Source organism: Rhopilema esculentum, chromosome 12, assembly GCF_057945365.1.
Source record: "Rhopilema esculentum isolate cy_ngs chromosome 12, ASM5794536v1, whole genome shotgun sequence".
Classification (NCBI taxonomy): domain Eukaryota; kingdom Metazoa; phylum Cnidaria; class Scyphozoa; order Rhizostomeae; family Rhizostomatidae; genus Rhopilema; species Rhopilema esculentum.
Genome location: NC_142826.1, coordinates 10092329 through 10110267, shown reverse-complemented (window position 1 = coordinate 10110267; position 17939 = coordinate 10092329). Strand labels below are relative to the sequence as shown.

Sequence of the window (17939 nt, the reverse complement as noted above, 5' to 3'; positions counted from 1 at the left end):
TGGCTACACCAAAGTACAATAACAAATCTCGCATAATCCCAAAAGGCAGGGTACAATAGAAAGCTTCAAGGAAAGGCTAATACGACTGGGAAATATTTGGCCTAATTTCATCAATGCTGGCAATGAATAGAATGGAATAAAGAACAGTCCTTCGAAAAGAAGTTTTTGTTCCTTGTTTACAATAAGTTATAGAAAATGCATCTTATTAAATTTCACAGGGAATCATTACATTTGCCATGCGGTTTAGAACTATTAACCCGGAGTCTAGAAAGCGTAAAGATTAGGTTGCCGCCCAGTCATAACCTTGGTTTTGACGCTAAATTATGACAATAACAGTGAAGCCTATCTATTTGAATTTATTAAGATGGTATGTACACGCAAAATTCAATATGTCAAAATATTTAGTTATTTGGAGAAAAAAGTTGCCAGAGATTTTCTCTTAGTATCATAGTTTTAGTTCAGCAGTGTCCCAGCATCGTCACCGCAACACACCTCCGCGCCGTAAAATTAGTTTTCGAGTTAATAACTGGCCTGAACTTGGTTATACAATTTTGCCAACCTTCTGCTTTGTGCCAACAGTGTCCCAACAGATTTCACTGGTATGTATCAGATGCAGAATAATGGCACGAAACCCTGTCGGGTATAAGAACAACCTGTCATATGAGAAAACCCTCCACGAAAGTCCAATAAACGCAGTAACTTCCAGGCATGGCGCCACTGGGGGACTGAAGCCCCCCCCCCCCCACTTTTCCAGAGATCAAAATTTTTCTACCTCTCTTTCTATTATCTTTTAAAATAGAGTATGGAATCAGAAGAGAACAAAGTTTTTATATACTGCTTGACTTTATTTGATCTATTTACTAACTTATTGAGATATATTTCTTTTATATTTCTTTTATTTGCATTAATTCAATAGATAACGTTCTCTATCACTACAATGTCATTTTTGATGTGTAATCATGGCCCACTGAAAATTCTCGAGGAAAAGAAGATGCACGTGTGTCCAGGAAGTAAAATTCTCTCAGTCAATTCAACATCATTGAGATGTGCACTCTGAACCAATGGTCACCCTTTCTTCCCTTCCCCAACGTCTGTCACCAGAGTTTTAGCATGACTCCTCCCCCTCCCCCAAATTTTTTCTAAAAATCGATAATCAATTTTTTCGTTAACCAAAAATTTTCTTTCGCGTTAGACCCAACCGTTGTGGGTCCTCCTATGGCACTAAACTTGAACATTTCTTAGCCCTCTCAGGTTCAATTTCGTGGCGCCATCTCTGACTTCTGCCAAACTCTAGGCAACCTAATATTAATCAGGTATAATTAATAACAAAATACGATGAGATACGATACGATGTATTAAATTTCTGAAGCAAAATACGATGAGAGAAAGACTCTGGTAGTTGTTTAGCTCGCCAGTTCTGGGGCACTTTATGTGAGTCTCACACATAATATGTAGAATCGATGGAAAATTGAAAGAACAATAGAAACAGCAGTAAATAAGCAGGTAGAATAATAAGTAAGACACAATTTGGAAACACAAACATGGTAGCAAAGTCTTACCAACCAAATGATATACTCTAAATAGGGCCGCCGGAGCCAGGGGTGGGGGCACGGGGCACAGACCCCCATGTTTGCAGAAAGTATAAACAAGTGCCCCTAAATAAACAAGTGCCCCTTTTCGATAAATACGTTGCGTGTATTTTTTCGATACTAGATATTCTGCCTTCAAAAACTCAGTTAAATAACCTAACTCTGTTGGAGGACCATTCGCTGACATTTCCTTACATTTTTACTTGCTCTTGATGCAAAAAATTCAAGCTCCTGTGATGAATAATATCAACTGCAAAGGAGACTGCCATTTTCGCTAGAAAATTTCCTCAGTATGTCTTCAGCAACAAACGCGTTAGTGAAAAGTCCGCATCCTAAAAACTTGTTTTGGTTGTAAGACTGATGAGATAAACCTAATCAATGTTGCAGGGCCTATTTTAGTGTGGTTTTTCCCATATTTTGTGGTCTTGGAAATCCAAAATGTGGTCTTGGAAAGTCAAAATTGTGGAATTGGCTTTTTCATTTTAGCTATATTTTTGTTATAAATATGTTTTTCTGTTGATAGAGTTTTGAAACTTTATAACATAACAGAACAGTACAAAATATCCATGAATCGTAGCGCAAGTTCTTTGTCCAGATTAATCTGATCCAACAAGCAGCTTTTTGCTTTTAAATGGCGTAAAATCCAATCAGAGCTTATAAAATACCCCTGAATCTAGCGATAATAACAGCAATGGCGGCCAAACAGCCACCAAGCTGCGTGAAAGTGCACTACAAACTTCGAACTGCTACAAGCGAAAAAATCTCAAGGCAAAAAAGTCTATGATTTTTTAAATATGTAAGGGTCGTTCTAGATTGTCATCGTGCGCATTTTAGAATTACGCTCCTAAACTGGAGATATGACTGCGTAAAGGTTGCCTAAATTCGCCAAACTCTTACTCTGTTGAATAATTGCACAGGGGTTATTGTCATTAATTTTTTATATCGATTCTCTATATCATCCTCTAACGCTAACGCTGATGTCGATCTCTGAAACCTGAAATAAATGAAACTGATCAGCTTACTCAAAGGCCCCCAATAAACGGACTCCCTTCATTATTAATTTTTCAAATATCTTATAGCCCTCTGCTCTTATCTTATCGTTTTACACGAGTAAAGAAAAACGCTTTCTACGGCAACGGTCGATATTTTGAAATTCCATGCTTCATATACAGCATTCTTTTCTTAAAGTGTGGTCTTGGAAAATTTCCATAAAATAGGCCCTGCACTCCTTGATCCTGCGTTCCACTTACGTTCCTTCACTTGCAAACATAATGAAGATCGTTAAATCTGGGAGTAACTTTCGTCCACCTCCCCCTCCTAAGTTTTCAGGGCTCCATGGGCCTGTCTGTATCCAAGTTATGAAGCCATTCCCAGGGAATCAAGATAAAGTATTTCAACTACTGAAATTCAATTTCCAACAAAATATTTATTAATGGTTACTTTTATTAAACAATCGATAAAAAGCAACAATTAATTTAGCAAATGTCCGTAGAGTAAAGCAAACGGTTGCAATTTTGGTTTGAATCTTTCTATGGCCTCGATCAGGCGGCCGACACTACGTAACCGTATTAGGATGCAAATAACATCCCTGATATTACGTAAGATTCAATGATTATACGACTTACGCCCTGAACAGAACAACAAACACGTCAAAAGCCTTTTCAAACATTTTTCAACAAAACAGTGTTAAAAAGGTCAGACTTTATTGCTAAAGACATCTTTATGTCAGTTAAATATCTGTGCTAGTACGGAATATTAAGAAATAAAAAAGCTGCAAAATTCAGTCGAACATCTAAACATTGATACAAAATGAAAACACAAATAAAATCAGTAAAATATGATATAAATTACAAAAAAACTAAGAGAGAAGCAAGAACTGATGCGAAGTAGCAAAAGCAACTTTACCAAAGAGTAACTGAAGTTTTTGATAAGCAAAAAAGCTATTACAAACATATCAAAGTTAGTTGTTTAATATTGCTATGAATAAATATGATGCCGAAAATTCCTTTCAGGTTTCACTCAATTTATTTCTTTTCAGATTCGAAAACACTTATTCCCTTTTTTGAGCCCAATTATAATGGCAGGCAGGAGACAGTGTTTATTTTGCAAGGTGACTTTCTGGGCCTTTCTTCTGGATGGATTACAATTAAGTCTAGGTTAAAGGCACGGAATTGATTATAACAGCGCTGCAGCACCAAACAAATTTTCAGCCATCTCCACATACAAGTTTATATATAGTTTCATGAAAGCTCATCCATTTATTAGTAAAACTTATGATTTTGAAATTACCAAATCCAGATGCAGATTTTTGCGCTTGTATTTTCAAAGTTAAATATTGCCAATTAAATGGTGTAATGTACAAGAAGAAAAAGGAAAAAAGAAAAACGTGCAAGTCTAAGAAGTGTGCAATTTTGTGATATTACTTCAAGCTTGCAGAGCCATACGAAGGAAAGAATTATTTTGGGGGGGGGGGGGCATTTCTGTTTAAACCCATGGGAAGAAAAGAGATTGTTCATTGAAAGCAAAGGGTTTTATTCAAAATTTAATTGGGCCAAAAACTTCCTTAGGACAAAAGTAGTTACGGGCCTGAAGCTTGAATGATTAAAAACAAATCTTAGGGTTTTTGAATACTTTACAGTGTGTCGAAAATCATATTTGGACGAAGGAAAAGCATGCCTAGCGGGAACAAACTTGATCAATTTTATAAAGGGGAATTGGTCAACTAATCATCACAGACGATCTCTTCAGTGTACCCAAGATTATATTTTTATAATGGGGTTATGGCAGTAACAAATTTATCTAAGCACGGTAAACAACAGGCATTTTTATAAATAGGATTAACAGTTGAGCAAAAAATATTAACCACGAACTTAAAAAAGTATCAAAAGGAAGGGTTTAATGTAACGACAGAATCAAACGAAGGGGTTGCTCGGGCGAACTAATATCAGATCAAATGGTCGATTTTAATGGGAAATTGTTTTTCAATATTCACAAACTCTTTCAGGTTGAATTTAACTCAGTTTCTAGCCATTGATGTTGTAAGAAGATACATTTGATATTCAAATGAATCCCGGGCAACGTTTGGTAAAAAATGGGCATACTAGCTCCACGGTGGGTGCAGTGCAAGGTGGATATACCATGACCTCATGTTCATGTAAAGAATTTAATCGATCCCATTTTTTTCGGATGGTCTATAAAACCTCCAAATATTTTTGCAGAAACCCCAAGGATACGCATGAGGGTGTAGAAACCAGCAAACTGCACCCTCCGGGACTAGTCATCTTTGTGGCTATTCAACATCTTCTGGGCGAACAGGATCTTTTAGCGGTATTACCGATTTCCGATGAACATCCCGTGAAAGGGCCTTCCGCATATCTGCAATATAAAATATGACAGTCAAAATTTTTGAATCAAATCGGAGAAACAACATCAAAGAGCTGGTAGATATCTCATATCGACGACGCTCCAAGATCACTTAAAACTTCTGCGGTAAATTTGTCAGAACACCTTTTAAGTAAAAAGTTTAAAATTCAGAATTTAGATTCCTATGATTTTTAAAATTCAGAACGTGATTTTATCAACACGACTGTTAAATTTAAAGATGATATAGAAATATTTGGCAGTACCAGAATGTCAAACAAACACTCTTACAATATGTAAGCTGATGACGTACCCAAAAACAATACGACGATGACTGGAATTCCTTAAACCTTCCTTAGTCTATTCCTTCTTGATGATTCAATATATGCCACCTGGGTTATCTTATCCCATCGCATTGAAGCTCTTAGACAGTTAAGAACTGATATGCCTATCGGTTTACCATACAAAAGAAAAAACCTGTCACATAGATAGCCATGGTATATGTTTCTAATGAAAAAACCGATAAGCTCCGCCTCTAAAATTTGAAGAACTTCTTCATATGAAATGTGAGAAACAGAGAAAATCCAACAAAGGCTTATTCTTTGGAAACTTCTAATAAATGTTTGGGATTCTTTCAAATAAACAGCTAAGTAGAAAGGAGTCTCGTACATATGTTCCTTTTCGTATTAGAAAAGACTTCATGCGTTTCTCCACAACGTGAAGAAAACTGAAGCAAAGATCCTGTTTTATTCTCTATCCACTCAAATTGATTATCATACTCGACTGTGTTGCTAACTTGACGTCATATGATGTCATTAGGCAGTGGATATAGTATTTCCTGGTTGCTACAGTTATTTCAACTGATAAATAATTCCATTGCAAAGCCAATTGACTTTTTGATATCGTTATTCTCTATGCAAAACACACAAATGAGGTTTGCTTCATTTATCAGGAAAAGTAGTGAAAGAGACTTTTTTGAGTAAAATGACTTTGGGGACTTAAGAATGATTAAAAGCAAGGGCTTTGCCCAATAAAGACAAGAATTCATAGCAGTGAAACATCTCTCGACCGTTTCTTTACCAAACAGGAAGGCAATCAACCTTGAGAATATCACCTGAAAAATTTCATAAATTCAGCGTCCATTTTCCCTTTTAATGGCATTTGTTTAATGGGTGCTTGCCTCTTCAGCACTCAGCCTATATCTTTTGAGGCATCAACCTTGGTAGATATCTACGATGTACACCTCCTGAATAGTTCCCTAGTCCAACCAAACTCCAATTTAACATCACACATTTCATGCAAAGAGCAATGGTATAAACTCATACGATACCATAAGCATCTTCGTCCGGGTCACCCGAATAATATTGCAGTACTGTTCTATAAATCGTGTATCCAAGTTTCTTGTACATGTCAACAGCAACCTTGTTGGAAACTCTGACAAACAAATCGACAAAGAAAGCCTTTTTCCTAAAAAAGATGTTAGCAATATTTCATGAGCCTCGTCATATAAAAGATGTTGGATTTAAATGTGATCGAGGGTTGTACCGATCAATAAAGGCTAGGAAAATAAGTGTTTGAAATATTCAAATTATAGTAGGCAAATCTAAAATAGGACGAGCTAGGAATCCTACCAAGTAAAACCTATGCAAATAAGGAAAACAGAATGTCCAAATAGATTCTAAACTTAATTACATTAACAAATCAGGTGGACGTTCCAAGAAGGGACAAACTGTTTTACGTCATTTGGTTGCAAAAGAAAAATTAAAGAAAAATCCAGCAAGTCCTCGTCCATCGCAGCGATTTCCATGATCTTCATTTGCCCTATCCTTTCGTGAACATCTTTTTCTTTCATTAGTTAATTTAATTGTCATTGCTTTGTGTTTTGTTTTTAAATTTAAGTCCATAGGTATAATCAAGGGATGTATTACCCAAATTTTAGCCTAAATATGACCCATACAGAACTCAACAATCTTCAATTTTCAGACTCATGGCCTGACAAATATTTTTGCTCGCAAAGATATGACCGTAGGGTCCTTATCTAGTAAGATATGACTTTTGTGTCAATTTTTTTCTGTGGTAAGGTTATGTAATTTTCTTTGTCGTAAATTTTTGTGACATTGACATTCTTGTACTTAAATATTGAACACATGCATAAAAGCTTCAATTGTATAAAAGACATATTCATACATACTTCTGTGATACAAATCACACTATAATTACAACCCTCGAACAATGTTTGCAGCTTTGTGCTTTACTTGGTTTTGAAAATTGCTGATCTTCCTATTCAATTTTTTAATATTAATAATAAAATTGAATCATAGCCACGGTTACAGAGGAAGTTAAACTTTTTTGAAGGAGGGGAAAGTTTCTCGAAAATCTGGTAAGTTAGGGGACGATCACAGCGTTCAGCAACTATGCTCCTGGACAAAGCCCATCAGATTTGTCAAATATCTAGCAAAATTTGATAGCTTTTGTCGTGTAGGAAGTTGCCATGGGCATAAATGTTAAGTACATATACAGGCTTCTAGTGCAGCCTGGCTAACAATCACAACTTGACAAATCTAAGAATGAAAACGAACATTACACTTTTTTTATAAGAACCAGTAAATTTAAGTTCAGGCTGACTGTTTTCAAATTTTTCCAAAATCTGAGGCTGGGTTGTTCTTAATTTGTTCTTAATTTGATAGGCTGTTAGCAGTAAAATTGCTAGCTTTTTCGTTCTAGGGTGGTGTTCAGGCCTCATTTGCCAACAAAGTGAGTGAGACAAACTTCATTTGCCGCCAAGTTTAAATATTCACCGAAAACCACCCACACATGGCTAAAAATCCTCGTTTTTGAGAAAAAGTTGTGTTCAAAATTGCATTTTGCAGAAACTCAGCCTCAGCTTGTTGTTCTCAATTTGTTCTTAACTTTTGAAGAATTTTGAGGCTCGTGTTTTTATAAAATTGTTCTTATAGAATGAAAAGAGTGTATAGGCCTTTCTATAAATAATAGGCTAAAGATCTTGAGTCCTTGAGATTAATCTCATTCATTTGTACTAGAAGTTGAGCATAGTTGAACGGGGCCTTACTGTTCAGATATTCTTTCCAGCTCACTCATCAATTTGCCTGCTAAACCAAGTCTTCGGAACTGTGGCGAAACCGAAAGTGCTGTCACGTGCCCATGCCATTGCTCATTTTGCACTGTGCCTTCTGCCTTTCCCATTACTATGGTAAAAGTCATATGAAGTATAAAATTAGTTGCATGTCGATATCCCCATAAATAAGGATCGGGCAGTTGATTTTCATGCTTTCTGCTATTACAGCTAATAAATAAATGCAATTAAAGAATTCAGAAATAAATGTATCGCTGTTTACTTATTTCATTTTCAGATAGTTTATAATAATTTTATTTAATGTTTAATTGGAATAAAATGAACGGAAAGATGAGATAAAATGAAAAACGCGAGGAAGAACAAAAGAAAAAACATAAAGTACAGGGTAGAGGCAATATATATATATGATCCAATGAATATATATATATGATCCAATGGATCTATTCAAAAGTTATCTAACAAGAATTTCTTGAATTTTTTAACCAAGCTTTTTTACTAGAAGATCTTCGAATATTTTTAGTATATATTGTCAACAAGGAATTCAGCTTTCATTCAGCATTCTATGAAACAAGGAATGAAATATCACTAAAAAAACCCGAGGAACACAAGTCTTCATAAATTCAAATAAAACTGAACACACAAAGAAGATATTAATGGCTCTGAAAAAGCAAACATTTTGAGCCATTCATAGGCTTTTCGTCTGATACTCTTAAGGGCAGGCTGTCGGAACCGGGGACTGGGGTGGCTAGAGCCCCCAATAATTGTCAAACCGTAGTATGTTTCCTTTATAACAGTGTACTGAATAAGAAGGAATACAATGGCCAGCCTCCCAATATGAATTTCGTTCCGACGGCACTGAAGAGAAGAAAACGTTAGAACACAGACGTTAGAAAACACGAGGCTAGGAAATATATATATACCCAGTTGTTGGTCGAAATAGGCCAATCAGAAACGCGAGCACACGACAGCTTGCCGCTTGCCTATTGAAAATGTTACAAATGGAGTCCTAAGGTGAAAACGAACTCTTTCTGTCTACACGTGTTTGCTTTCTTCAAAGCCATTTTTAACTTTATACCACGAAGAGATCGTTTGCATATCTAAAGAAGATATTATAGTTTAGCAACACAGATACCCTTTAAGTTCTCAGACTTTCTTAAGGTAAAAACAGGATTGTAAAAAATTGTTGGTAAAATAACAACGGCAAAATTTAATAATAAGATAAAATTTGATTAAATTAGCTAATTGATTTGAGTCTAACAAAAGTAAAATGTCAATAGACCTCTTACATGTCATACTTAATATGTCAATAGTCAAAAATCTTATGTAATTATAAAGTTAGAGACTGCTTGTCTCCTTGTCTTGGAAGCAGCAAATTCACATGTTATTATCTTGACATCAACATCAAAATTGGTACCATTTTGAGATGATGGACGGCCTTGCTCCATGGTGGAGTGCAAGTAGCAGCTGAATGTCCTTCAAGAATCAGTTCCAATAAGAGCTAGGAAATTTTTTTTGTTCGAAACTGTTTTTACTCTTCCTGCCTATTTTGTTGATCATGGAAAGTTTCCTTTCACAAACAAGATTTTGAAGAAACTCCTTTTCATGTCTACAGAACGGGATCATTGCAATTTCTTTGCATTCCTCAAAACGAGCAAGCAGATTGTCTTGCATCATTCAAATTTTGAAAAAAAATAAATCAACCACTTATGACAGCTATGCTTTAAGTCCTCTTGCTAGCTCAATTTTAAGGCTGTAAATAATTGGTAGAAAGATATTACCATAAAAATGGAACAAGTTTTTCATTCAAACTGTGTTCTGCTGGCTACATATTCAATTGCTTGCTTTTCCGTTTTGCTCTTCTTTGTAATTTGTTTTTGAAATTGTTTTAAATCCAAGAAAGAAACTTAACTTTCACTTTCTGAATAATCTTCAATAATTCTCTTGTTCTTCAATGCAGGATAATGAGTATTATGATCATATGAACAATGAACAACTTAATTCCAAGTCCCAAATTTCTATATTTGCTATAAACTCTGATTCAACTGGTGTAATGATGCACTGTATCTATGTGAAGCAGGAGCCATAAGATCAACTTATAATGATGCCAGAAAATGTAGAGTGGGGGAGGGCTCTTTAAAGCCAGGGCCATGATCACAGTGATGATTATTGGGGCACTGGAACAAAAACAGCAATGCAAAAGTTACAAGAAAAAAAATGAATAATTTATAATACTTACTATAACCCATAATTTTTCCATCTGCAGACTCTGCAACTTGGAAATACTCTGGCCAATGTGCCAGATAAGATAGATAAAATGGCAACCCATACTGATAAAAAGTTAAGGTTGCCTTTGGATATCTTGGTTGGTTATGATGAAAATAAATCTTACAGTATACATGCTTGAACAAATTTACTTATGTGTTGAAGTTATATTTTAATAGTGCCTATCTACGTGACAAAAAAGGATGGCTATCTGATTATAGCATATAACTGGGCACTTTTAGAAACACATTATTTTTTGTTATACATTATACAGTGTTCATTATGCTGATCTGTCAAAGTGCATGCACCATATAGGGCTAACTTATGAAATACATTTTATGGCTGATAATAAAAAAGTGGTTTGTTAATAACTTGTTTGAAAAATTCGAGGAAATGATACAGTTTCTGTCAATGGATCCAGATTGCTGAAAAATATCACAATTGATAAAACTATCGTCGAAGACAATGAAATTTATAAAAACATTAAGATAAGATTTTGTTGAAGTCAGGTTGGAGGTCAAGTGCCCACTTTATAAAATACCATCCTTGGTAACACTTCCTTCATGTTGGATTCATGTAATGAGACGCAAGGGCAGGGTCCTGCATGAAAATTGTAACTCTTTCTGGCTCATAGCAGATTATACAAATTTTTATAACCTGTCACAGATATACCTTATAAAGTCGGTGACCGTTCACAGAGTCACTGGTGTGGACCTGAAATGATGCATGTTGAAAGTTTGAGAAACCTGGCACAGCAGACTTTGAGTAAAATTAGACTAAAATCTTCCATTTGATTATATCAACAATACAACCTATTGTTTGTGTACAACTTGCAAGAAATAGACAATCCTAGGTCTTGCTATCTTCTGCTAATGGACAGGCTCTGTGGTTTGCATCCATGGCATGACTAAACTTTCACCCAGAGTGAGGAGAGTTGCCAGATCTCTGTAATTCCAGGAATAGGAATCACGAGGGGTGGTCACATCGGAAGGAAGGACCAGCACACTGCTCGATAAGCATAAGCTTCACAGTGTGACAAACAATACAAAAAACAAAAACAAACATAGCACATCTTCCATCTGCCATAGGCATTTAACAGAGTTAGGCAAAAGGGATGACCATAGGATAAATCAATAGCAAAAAGATATGGAACAATGCCCTTTACAAAGCATTAACTTTGCAGGCTAGATTATCAAGATGTGTATCCAAAGTTTTAACGTTTTTTTCCATTCTGAAAACAAGTTTTGCTGTTAAATCAACGAAGAAATCATGTAATTTCGTTTTGTTTGTTTTTCTTTGCCATAACCATTATGAAAATTGCAAAAGGGCAGTTTTTGGGCGATATAAGAGTTTTCAACATTCCCATTTCAACATGTCAGAATCGGCTTCATAAAGTTAACAGAATCACACATCAATGATTCTGTCATGATTCACATCATGTTATCCTAAAGAAAGTTCTAGTTGGGTAGGATTACATTTGCTTCAGTGAAACCTATGAACTGTTTTGCGGTACTTACACATTATTAAAGCGGAATAGATCGTTGCAAGTAAACGGCCGTAACGTTGTCATTTTCTACAGTAATTATGCCCTTATTATGCCAATTATTTTTCCCTCTTCCAATCAACCCAGTTCTTGGATCTTTGATTTCTTGTTCTATGTAGCAACAACCACATGGAATTCACTTCGAGGCTGGCAAGTGTTCTGGGTTGTGGGCCTAGCCCGAAATCACTGTGAAATTGAACGTTTTACGCAAAAAACGCTCGTAGTTGGAGTATCTGCATAGAAATGTGGTTCACGCGCTTCTTGATGAGTGCCAGATCATTTCCAGGACGAATATGGTCGGGGTAAGATTTTTCATATGTTTTACTTCTGGCACCTCAGCAGACTGCCAGACTACACTGCCAAGTGCAAGAATGGCTTGGGACTGCAATGGGGGAGTTGTCAACAAGTATTGTGTGTACCAGAGCAGAAAAATGCGTGCAAGTGTGCTAACATAGTGTGCAGCCTTTGTTGTTAAACGTATGTAGTTAGCTTCCAAAGGGCATAAAGTGCAGCCTAATAAGAATAGCTCTAACACATTTTCTTGTTAAAAAAAATATCACATAGCCATATCACATATAAAATTTAATGTTGTAAGCGCTGCTGTGCATGTTCAATAATCTAATCAAAAATATAATTTTTTTTATTAATCTGGTTAGAGGTGGCTCAAGAGCAGTGGTATGGATCAGTTGTGAAAAAACCTAACACGTTTAGGACCTACAAATTTAAAAAGAAAAAAATCAGGAACTTTCAATTTCCAAACACAGTGAAAGGAACTTTGGGGGATCATTTATTTTCTTCGAACTTTATTTCTTGGAACTTTGAATTTCAAGAACTCGAAAATCCAAAAAGTTGAGAGAATCAAAAATTTCATTTACTGACATGGCTCATTTCCTTCTGCAGTTGGGCCACCTCAGCTCTTGATTCTTAACATCAAAATAAAAGAAATAACTCTTTAAACAAAAAATTGCAGTTTTAATTTCTGGTCTTCCCAATGCTTATCAAGCTTGTTCTTAAAGATGTTCAAATTTTTCGCCTGGACTACTTTTTCTGGCAAACTATTCCAGGTACTGATGCATCTCTCTGTGAAAAAGTTCTTCCAAATAATATTCAGCCTTCCAGATTGGGATCTAGCTGGGGGCTCCTCTGATATTTTACCTTTGAAATTGTATTTACTTTTTTGTTATTTACAAAAGGAAAAATTTTAAAATTTCTGGTTTGGTTGCAGCAGCTACATGCACTTATAATGGGAAGGTTATAGAAATTAAAGCACAGTGTAACCCCTATCCTCCAAAAAGTATACCAAGCTAGTCAATTTTAAAGGGCAATCAAAATATTGTTTTCATTGTACTTTAAAGATAGTTCATACTTCATGTAGTATAATAATTCAATCCAATATTTTTCATGCCATGCAACTTTAAAATACAGTTAAACTACCATTATATGTGACCCAGGAAAAAACGAAACCTGTGTTGCTTGCATTTCTTTAATGAAGATTCCAATAGAAAAGAAGCAATAGGCTAAAGAAGACTACAAACAAGCTAAAGGCAGCACAGCAAGAGTATGGATATAGGATGGATTTAAACTATAGAAAATTCAGAATCTAATCATCCTGCATAATTAACTTGATAACAGCAGGTTAAAAATCGATAAGTTGATAACAGTAATTTCAGGCCTTGCTGAAAGGCAAATTTCACACCTCTAAATATAGTTTTCTTGAGAGGGTTCTTTGGAAGAATGTTAAATAACAACTGAAATGGGGGAAAGAAATAGTACAAGATTATGAAAAATACATTAACTCGTCAAAGATGTGCAGTTTTTCTAAATATCTGATTCTTGTTTTCATTGAGCCCTCTTCACTGGAAGAACTCTTTCGGTATCACTACTGATCTTTGGCAAAAGGTATTTGTCTGAAGACAAAGTAGCCTCCTTGTTCATCTGTATTCTTAACATAAAGCAGTTTCCATTATGCCACTTCTATTTCATAGCATAGCCATGTGTGCCTGTGTAAAGAAAGCCAGTAGGGTATGTAAGGTGGACACTAACAAAATGTTGCAAAAACAAAAGCAAAAGAAGACTCCAGCTCCATCTTGTCATTGACAAAAGGGATGGTACCCCTTGGACCACATCCCAGCATATATGATTTTGTATCACATTCATTTGAATTCAGTAATATATGGATAAGGGCCTAGGCCAGTTCTATATGGGAACGGATAAGGAATTGATGTGTTTCCAAATGTCATTTTGCGAACGCCTCCAAACTTGCCTCAGAAACTTTACGATGGCTTGATTGAGTGCCTAGAGGATCATTACATAGCTTCTCCCGTTCATGTGTGAATTTGAGAAGTTACTTAATATAAATTTTCAGCCAAAGTCTTTCTTGTATGTGTAAAAACAATAATAAATATGTTCAGACTCTTTGTTGAAAGTGTAAAGTTTTCATGGGCTTTGCAAGTGGCAATTAATGTTCAAATCTCATATGCTATTTTCCATTTGCCTCACTTCTGTGTTGCAGGCCTTTTCATTTGATGCAAGTGATTACTCGCGATCCTGTTAGCACTCTTGCAAACCCAACCATACAAGCATTGAATCGCTCAGGCTCATCAATTAACACATTTCTAGTCATCTTTTGAGACCCAAGCTAGTGGCATAGACGATTCAAAGCCATCAGACATTATAGTATCAAAACAAAGGAAATAAAAGCAAGCTGAATTAACCAGATCTCATGGAAAAATGCATTTAAAGAAATTCCAACAAAAATGTTTTGGAATACTATAGGCACTCAGTATTTGAACTATATTAGCACTTAGAATATTTTCATGGCAGTTAAAGTGATTTTAAAAATGGTTGGAATATTGGATAAGGAACATTGGATGAAAAACATTAGGTCAGGTTGTTATGGGGCTTGTGCCCAGGAAAATCACTGAAAACAATGCTTTTTAGAATGTCTGTAGAAAACAAACTCACCTTAATGGGATATTAGCAGTATGCACTTTGTGAATGGTTTGCATACTGCAGCATCGTGTAGTTTTTTACTTTCAAGGGCTTATGTTAGTATTTTCTAGATTTTCTGTTACATCTTGTTGTAACTGAATCCAATCACTGAATATATACCGATTGCACACTTTCCCAATTGATTGGAAACAATTTCTTCTTTGCAAGGGCTTTTATAAAAAAAGCACTGAAATTTCTAATATGCAGCTTGAAAAGAAGCACTATACTTCTGTTTGTTTGATAAGCATACACACAGTGTTGCTTGGAGTACTTTACATTCTATTACTTTATTAACACAACATCCCATATGTAATTTTCAAATGGTATATTAATTTTATGGTTCATAATATGAAGACATACAATAACTTGAATGAATAGGTCTATTTATATGACATCTGTCTAACTAAGACCAGCTGATTTATTCCAAGTAACCACAGATTTTTACAGAGGCTTCCCTTCTTTCTGCAGAAAAAACAGAAAAGTAAGAAAAGTGACTGGTCACATGAAATACAACAAACTACAAAGAGCCTTGTTAGTCCGCCAAGTTGAAGAAATGATTGCTACTCCATATTTGACAGTTGTGAGTATTGTTGAAATCTCCATTTTGCCATCCTTTGGTTGAATCTACTTCTTGACATGCATGTTGAAAAAAGGTGCTAATCCGATCAGCAAGCGTGGAGACAGGGCCAATGAAAGCAATGTCTATGTATCAATGTTGTATCTATGTAGGTGAAGAATGCTTATAGGCCCCTGTGTGTTTGACTACAGTTTTCTTATGGTTTCTAAAGTTACAAAAATCCACCCTTTGTAAATAAAGTGTTTGAAATTAAGCCAATGTTAATGTTTAAGAAAAAGACCGAGAAATTTTAGTTTATGGTTTCATTTGAAATTTTTTTGACCTCTTGGTTGGTTGACCTCCATACGATAGAAAAATTTTTCCTTAATGTTAGTTTCACTTACTGCACTATCTCTTGGAAAGGCGTTTTTTAAATCTTTTAAGGGCCTGCACAAATGGTTTGAAAAAGTGGTCCAACCCTTTACATGTACAGCAAAAAGGTCTTTATATAGAAAGTGCAGAGCTTAAAATTTAACTCTGATTCATACAGTTCTTGCTCTTTTCAACTGTCCTTCTAAAAATTCTTTGTGTAGTTCTTCACATATAATTTGGTACAAAATGTATTGCTAGAGAACTGAGTCCTTCTATCTGAATATTTATAAAGCAAATGTAAATGCATTCCCTGCAACGTTTCTATATAGGCTTAGCCTTCTTGTAAAGATTCTCGCTGTTTAATTGACCATTGCTTCCTTCTTTGTCATTAAAAGTAAAGACAAACATTACACAACAAGAAATTTAAGGTTATTCTTGTAACTGCTTTTTTCCAGGAAGAGGAACATGGGCACGCTGTCATGAAGAAGAAGGAATCAGTTAGAAAATTCTTTGAGAAGCAAAATAGATTAAAAACTTTAGGACCAGATGTTCTTGGACTAGACAGTTTACATGCAACTAAAAACACCAAGAGTTTTTTAGAGCATATTAATGTTGCAAGAAAGTGGAATCCAGTAGATTAAGTCCTTATGGAATCCAGTAGATTAAGTCCTTATGGAATCCAGTAGATTAAGTCCTTATGGCTCTTACAAATTATTTTCAGTGTTGATTGTTTTTCTTAGTTATGTAATTTTGGTAATAACAGGCTCATTGGGCTGTATTAAAGTGAAACAGCCATTGTACAATGTGGCAAATTTATATAACTCTCTTTGTTTCTTTCTTCAATATACACACGATAAAAAATTTCTATTTGACCAAAAATGAACTGATAAAGCTTCCTATTACTTTTAATCTTAGGGAAGTTTTTAACAGATTAGATGTCAGGGCAAGTAAATTGTTATAATGCACTTGAAAGGAAGATTTCTGGTATTTCGCTTTTATAGCGATCTAAAACCGTAATGCCAGAAATTAGTATTTACACAGTTAACAATCTTGAAGAACTCACAGATGAAAGCGGAAAATACATTTTCTATCCTAATTTTGAAGAATGAACATGACTAATAGTATACGCTTGGAGTGGCGCTGCCAGGAAATGTTTAGCGCAAATCAATTGCAGGAAATTGCTGCTGTTTGCCAGGAAATTTTAAGAGTGAAATCTCCATTGCTTGATTTTAATATGAAAATTAAATTAACGTTACTCACTTTCTACGGAACGCTGTTTATTTGTTGTTCTGCATTACTAAGAAAAAACGAAGATTAGTTTTCAAAACACAACCATCTGGTATTATCAGCGTCTGTTATACCAAATTTCCGGCAATTCTGGCATGATTTTCAGCTACTGATCAAATTCTATCAAGCTAAAACAAAATTCATTTCTCTTTTTACATTAGCCATTAGATAAGTAAAAACACTTAAAGACAGCCAGTCTTGTTACGTCAATTGTATTGAAGGTGCCCCAAAACCTGTGCAGATATGTCCATTATTATTCATACTTTTCTACTGGCAATCGCATACATTTTTCATCGCTAGCTTAATAGAATGTAAGCGTTTGGGATTACATCTTTGCCTCTAGCACGACCCCTGATTTTAACCATTGAAAAATGAAATAGTATTCTTACATGTTGTATGAACTAATAAATGATGATAAAAATGAGCAGCAAACATAAAACCCAGGGCAAGGGGTAGGATACATCAATACTTCAATAGTATCTAGTTTGCTAGTACTGATATGAAATTAAGTCAAAGTTATTATAGATTTTCAGATCTACTAACTTTAACCTTGAAAACAAACTATGAGTATTGTGCTCGATCACATCTCCTTGATCATCTTATAAAGGAAAAACGAAATGATTGCTTTTAGAAAACAAATCAAGCAACTTAAAATATCACTTTCAGTGGCTGAAGATTTTTTTGAAGCTTCTCAGGAAATCTTGAATTTTTTATTTTGCTGACAGGAAGAAAAATCTTTTTTCAAGCCCTGATGCCAACTCATAATCGTTGTGTTCTATTAACCAAAAGCGTGCACAGCTTTGCTAATACATCGAGCACTTTACAGCTGACTGGTTAGCAGTGGTTTTCATAACTAATACAGTGTATATAACTAGATTCCTGGAG

At 35.2% G+C, this 17939-nt stretch overlaps 2 protein-coding genes across 3 annotated transcripts; one reads left to right on the top strand and one right to left on the bottom strand.

The window, feature by feature from the left end:
* Window positions 1–3245: 3245 nt before the first annotated feature.
* LOC135681720 (N-alpha-acetyltransferase 20) lies at window positions 3246–11981 on the bottom strand. Its single transcript, XM_065196312.2, has 6 exons — window positions 11823–11981; window positions 10706–10730; window positions 10280–10370; window positions 8020–8155; window positions 6280–6416; window positions 3246–4964 (listed from the first exon to the last, which is right to left on the bottom strand). The coding sequence occupies exons 1-6, from the start codon at window positions 11873–11875 to the stop codon at window positions 4879–4881; spliced, it is 528 nt and encodes a 175-aa protein (XP_065052384.1). The 5' UTR covers window positions 11876–11981; the 3' UTR covers window positions 3246–4878.
* Window positions 11978–16588, top strand: LOC135681721 (large ribosomal subunit protein mL63). 2 transcript variants are annotated; one of them, XM_089111725.1, is made up of 4 exons: window positions 11978–12150; window positions 15308–15419; window positions 16223–16418; window positions 16469–16588. In XM_089111725.1, exons 1-3 carry the CDS (start codon window positions 12092–12094, stop codon window positions 16406–16408), a joined length of 357 nt encoding a protein of 118 aa, XP_088967851.1. In that variant the 5' UTR covers window positions 11978–12091; the 3' UTR covers window positions 16409–16418; window positions 16469–16588. The 2 variants fall into 2 exon arrangements, with proteins under 2 accessions (XP_088967851.1, XP_065052385.2); XM_065196313.2 differs by having other exon boundaries at window positions 16223–16588.
* Window positions 16589–17939: the final 1351 nt, after the last annotated feature.